This window comes from Neomonachus schauinslandi, chromosome 12, assembly GCF_002201575.2.
Source record: "Neomonachus schauinslandi chromosome 12, ASM220157v2, whole genome shotgun sequence".
Taxonomy (NCBI): Eukaryota; Metazoa; Chordata; class Mammalia; order Carnivora; family Phocidae; genus Neomonachus; species Neomonachus schauinslandi.
This window is the reverse complement of record NC_058414.1, coordinates 48,476,643-48,482,426: the sequence shown is the minus strand read 5'-3', so window position 1 is coordinate 48,482,426 and position 5,784 is coordinate 48,476,643. Positions and strand designations below refer to the sequence as shown.

The following is a 5,784-nucleotide window of genomic DNA, read 5'->3' as shown; positions in this document are numbered from 1 at the left end:
TTATTCCAGTCAAAATGTCCCATAAATCAGATGAAATTTCATGGGGTTTTTTTTGTTTTTTTTTTAAGGAATGGAGAATCGCAGTGTAAATGGCACATCTGTTGCAGGTGTGGATAAAGAAGTTCAGGAAAGTATTCATTTCTTATGTGGGCAGCGGAGTCAAAGGAAGCAATGAACAAAATGCTTAGTAAATACAGGTAGAACGTGTGTTATGCAGCACGTGCAAAACCTAGCAAAAATTATTTTGAATTTGCTAAGCCATAATCTGTCAGAAATGGCTTTTCTCATGCAAAATCATGCTATGAATGTTCATGATTGTGACATATTTTTCCAGATGAAAATTGATAGTAGCTACTTTAATGCAGAAAGAGCTATGCTCATTATTCTCCACACAGAACCCCTGGCAATAATTTACCTAGCAGAGCAGCAGCTCATGCAGATCAAAGCTGCATTATTTAAGTGTGTCCAGGGGGCAGATTTGAGCTCCGTGTGCCTTATACTTTAAAGGGAAAAAAATATATATTGGTTTGCTTCTTGAGAAACAAAATATGTTTAATAGGTGCTTCGTGCAAGTCCCACAAAACTCAAACGAATTCCTCCTATTATGTGGGACGAAACCGCTCCTACCCTCAATACTGTAAAATCTGAGGGGAGTACAGAACAACTGTGGGAATGTAAATCTCTTCAAATGAACAGCAGTGCATTCTCATTTAAATTAAACCCGAATGTGAACTAGATTCAGGAGAGGAAATGGCAGAGAGGGAGATACTCTGGAGTTGCTATAGAATGTGCCTGGCTGCTTTCGCTCCCAGAAACTGATGAAGACCAACTCTGAAATTTCAGGCAATTTGTATACCAAGCTCCTCCTTTTCTGTAGTCTTCTCTTCCATTGGTAAAATTCTTTTGCAGGGTCATGTAGGGATCCCACCCCTTCTCTGTGTTTTCACTCTGAAGCTCTATACAACTTTACACCTGAATGAATGCCAAACCTCACTGGATATATAAAGGGGACCTTGAGGAGGAATTTCACAGTTACAGTGCAGAAGAAGCAGAAGGAAAGGAATTAACCAGCTCTCCAGCCAAGCAAATCCTCTCCTCACCATGCTTCCTCCTGCCATTCATTTCTATCTCATTCCCCTTGCATGCATCCTAATGAAAAGCTGTTTGGCTTTTAAAAATGATGCCACAGAAATCCTTTATTCACATGTGGTTAAACCTGTTCCAGCTGGTTCCAACACCAGCAGCAACAGCACGATGAATCAAGCCAGAAATGGAGGCAGGCATTTCAGTAACACTGGACTGGATCGGAACAGTAAGTGCATTTTACTTGCCTGGATTTGGGTTTTTTTTTTCTTTTTATGGTAGCATTAGCTCACATTCCTATAGAATTGTTTCATTGCTAACTAACCTGAACCATGTATATTTTGCTAAACAATCTGGGAGTAATCTACTGCATGTGTGGATTGGCATTCTTCCCTACAAAGTTAATATAACTGAAACAGTGGTTTGATAATGCAGGCGTGGACTTAAGTTCTATCAAGCATCCAAAAAAGAAAATGTTTCTAGGAATTAAACTGTCGCTTTTTAAAAATCGTGCAAAATGAGAATTTTTTTTAAAAAAGTGTTGTTCTGGATAGTTGAAACTCAGGTTGGTTTCTGTGTATTTCAGGACATGTGCAATTGTGGTAAAGTGTATAAACATACCTAAGCAAAGTATGTATAGGAAATCACAGGTTTTCTGGAAAAAAAAAAATGGTTCACACAGATTTCTAAAATATGTCCACTGAAATAGTTGAGAGTTTTGATGATGATCAGTGTAAAAGAGAGATGTATCTAAAAATACTGGAGAATCCTATTTTTCCGCGATAATTTTTACTAACCAGTTCAAGATTTGGGTAATTGTGTATTTCTGTGAAAGACTGGGGAAACTTCTGTGACTTTAGTTTTAAAATAATAACAGGACAATACTATTTTGTACAGCAAGTATTTGTTTTCTCTTCTGTTTGCTCAACTGACACACTAATGAACCACTAGTTGGAGGGATTCAAATTTCTTCTCCTAACTTTTGCTTCACTTCTTTCCTTCAAGAAAAGTTCCCATGCTAACAATCAGGTTTTAAGAGAGACACAGAGAAACAGTGCGCAGGAAATCTGACCCACGTCTTTTGCTCCATCTCAACTCCATTCAACTGCTAAAAGTAGTTTTGACCTTGAAAAAGGCAAAGCAAATATGACTATTAATGTCTTCCTGAGAAAACCAAGGTGTTTTGACTTTCGTGAAGAGAGTTGCTTTTAGGTACACAGGAAGGATCTGCTTATTATTAGATTACCGAGCAATGGGGTGGGTATTCATTGTCAATGAGCTGTCACTGCAAAAAAGCCGAGTCCCTGTGTACACGGGGAACAAAAAGCTAGGCAAGTCAAAATCATCTCTGGCTGTTTCCAGGTGCATTCCTAAGGCAGATGTAGGAAGGGAAGCTGGAATCAGTCACACAGGCAGAGCACACTGACCAGCCAACCAGTTTGCTCTTTCATTTTACTCCCGCACTGTGTACGGATGTGTGTGTAGCTACATAAATTGTCTTACAACTACTGCATCCCTTTAGGCTACATCTCTCACCTCCGAAGTACTGAGGCAGAGAGACAAAGTACAACTCCTAAGTCAGTATCTCCTTCAAATTAGCTTTCAGTTTTCCACTTCAGGGCAAGGCCACTTCAATGATCCTTAGAGTTTTTATCTTCCGAATTTCGGCAGTCTATACTTATAAACATTCTTTATGGTTAACGAGCTTTGATTTCTTTTCAAGTTTATTATAGGCCATTCTCCTCAAGTTTTGATAACAAAGCAATGGAGAGGAAAACTCAAATATCTCAAGATTAATTTTTGCTTTAATTACATAAGGCACGTAACCAGAAACAGCCAATTAGAGAACATACTTACCAAATTCAAATAACTAAACAAAAAGTTTGCCATGACCAATGTTCAGGAAACGAACACACCATGGTTCCTTTTGCAGTTGTAAATCAGACATGTTAGGCATTTTTCTGCCATAAAATTCATGGAAATGTAGCCAAGTTGTTATGGCAACCATACGTTCCTGATTTGGGAGCTTTTATATTCTTCAAATTTTGAGTTGTAGTGACATTTTGCATTTCAAACATTTTAATATTTGTTTTTAAAAGATAGCTTGGGAATTTATGTTTAAAATGTAGTTATTAAGTTTGATATGCAAAATGTCAGACTTTGTACACATACGTATGTATGAGTCTCTGCAGCTGAATTTTTAATTGAAACAAAATATTGTAGAGAGCATATGCATTGTACACAATATTTAAATACTTTCCACATTTTCCCAGTAGATTAAAAAAAACTAATTAAAAGCACTTGCAAATATTAACTGATACGACCTGTGGAAAAAGAACATTATGCTCTTTTTTAGTTTACTGAAGAATGAATATTTTACACAAGCGTAAGAACTGCTTAACCCCTGCTGGGGAGTAAGTCTAAAAAAAATGGGATTTTCGAAAACTTTAGTAAGCAGTTAGCTAATGTTATCCATGAAAACAGAAATCAGGCCTCGTTTATTTTGTTTCAAAAGATGTATAGCCATGTAAACCGATAATTTTCATGAAAGTATCTCTATAATCATCCAGGCAGACTTTTGCGTTGTGAAAATAAAATAGGGGTTTGCTTTCTATTTAACAGTTTGCTATCATTTGGATACAATTTTTGTCATTGCAGATTACTTTTTTTTTTTTTTTTAAGTGTTCATTTGCTTCTTGTCTTCAATGTACATTCTTTTCTGTTTCCTGCAGCTCGAGTTCAAGTGGGTTGCCGGGAACTGCGTTCCACCAAATACATCTCTGATGGCCAGTGCACCAGCATCAGCCCTCTGAAAGAGCTGGTGTGTGCTGGCGAGTGCTTGCCCCTGCCCGTGCTCCCCAACTGGATTGGAGGAGGCTATGGAACAAAGTACTGGAGCAGGAGGAGCTCCCAGGAATGGAGGTGTGTCAATGACAAAACACGTACCCAGAGAATCCAGCTGCAGTGCCAAGATGGCAGCACGCGCACCTACAAAATCACAGTGGTCACCGCCTGCAAATGCAAGAGGTACACTCGGCAGCACAACGAGTCCAGTCACAACTTTGAGAGCATGTCGCCTGCCAAGCCAGCCCAGCACCACAGAGAGCGGAAAAGAGCCAGCAAATCCAGCAAGCACAGCCTGAGTTAGGACTCAGACTCTCCAAACCAGACTGACTCGTAACCATCTGCTTTACAGATTCGATTGCTTGGAAGACTCGAGCCTGCCATTGCTATTCTGTTACTTGAAAATATATGCTTTCTGCTTTGATCAAACCCACCAAGCTGTCCTAAGTATCAGGACCTTCTTTGGGAATAGCTTTTCCTTTTCCAGTTTTTCAAGATGTATGCATATCCAAGAGGGCGATTTGCATTTAAATCCCAGGCAACCTGTAGTTTTAATTCCCCATGGTTCTCGAAAGACTGGTGGTACTGTATACATCACTGAATCATTACTTTTTAAAACAGAAAAGGGCTTCTTGTTTACCCTCCACTCCCCAACCCATCCCCACAAAACCCCTTCAAAATTAAAAAGTTAAAAAAAAATAGTTGCCACGAATCTTCCCAGTAACACTTCAGAAAGGTGCTTTTTTTTTTTTTTTTTTTTTTTTTTTTTGGTAATCTTCATGGGAACAGTTTAGCAGCCATGAGTGATCTCCTTTGAAAGAGGGCAAGATATTGTGACATTTCACTTTAAAAATCAGCCCTGTAGCTTTTGACAGTCTCATAGTATGAAATTACACCCTGCATGCTGACCCTTGCTTAGAATGGAATGCCAGAAATGCATGGCAGCAGCTAATAAGTAAAACTGATGAACTATTTATTTGTCAATGTTATTATTTAATGAGCTTTCACATGTGATTTTTTTCAAAATGTTAATTTTTTATGTTTTGAAGCTTTTCCATGTACCTAAATATTTTCCTGTATGATTTGTGGTTGATCTAGAAATATGAGAATACATGTTGTAGATATGTAAAATAAATATTTTAGTCTCCTTATTACATATATGTGACATCATGAACTTTATCAATAGTATGGATCTTTTTAAATCAATAAGATGCTTTGTAAAGCTGAAATATGTAATACCTTTTTTGTTTAATCTGTGCAATCAGAAGGTGATTTAACCTTCAATTCCATCAGTTTCTTTTAACAAAAATAAACACCGCTAAAAGCCATTGTCCTTGCCTTTAACCTGTATGGAAAAGGTACATGTTTACAAAAATTAGAATATATGTAGCAGGGTAACTGATTTTTTTGATAAGTCACATTTCAGTTTTTTTTAAAAGATTTTATTTATTTATTTGAGAGAGAGAGAATGAGAGACAGAGAGCATGAGAGGGAGGAGGGTCAGAGGGAGAAGCAGACTCCCCGCCGAGCAGGGAGCCCGATGCGGGACTCGATCCCGGGACTCCAGGATCATGACCTGAGCCGAAGGCAGTCGCTTAACCACCTGAGCCACCCAGGCGCCCCACATTTCAGTTTTGACAGAAAGTTCTGCAGTAAGAGGGGAGAGAGAGGAAGAGAGACAATCTTTTCAGCAAAGGGATGATTTAAAAAGTTAGGTGGCAATCCAGCAGTGAGTTGTAATGAGAATATCATATTTATATACACCCATGATGCCAGGTCTGCTGCCCATTACAATCACCTGGAGGAGATAGTTTAAGACCCAAGGTCCAGGCTGTCATCCAAATTACGTCATAATTT

General features: G+C 38.5%; 1 protein-coding gene across 1 annotated transcript; it reads left to right on the top strand.

Moving 5' to 3' along the window:
- Positions 1-1,043: 1,043 nt before the first annotated feature.
- SOSTDC1 (sclerostin domain containing 1) lies at positions 1,044-5,255 on the top strand. The gene is made up of 2 exons (XM_021689678.2): positions 1,044-1,312; positions 3,816-5,255. Exons 1-2 carry the CDS (start codon positions 1,102-1,104, stop codon positions 4,229-4,231), a joined length of 627 nt encoding a protein of 208 aa, XP_021545353.1. The 5' UTR covers positions 1,044-1,101; the 3' UTR covers positions 4,232-5,255.
- Positions 5,256-5,784: the final 529 nt, after the last annotated feature.

Bases quoted from the DNA above. Each gene is read 5' to 3' on its own strand.
- SOSTDC1 (XM_021689678.2), top strand. From the start codon at position 1,102: ATGCTTCCTCCTGCCATTCATTTCTATCTCATTCCCCTTGCATGCATC. The intron at 1,313-3,815 runs GTAAGTGCATTT...TGTTTCCTGCAG, and splicing joins CACTGGACTGGATCGGAACA to CTCGAGTTCAAGTGGGTTGC.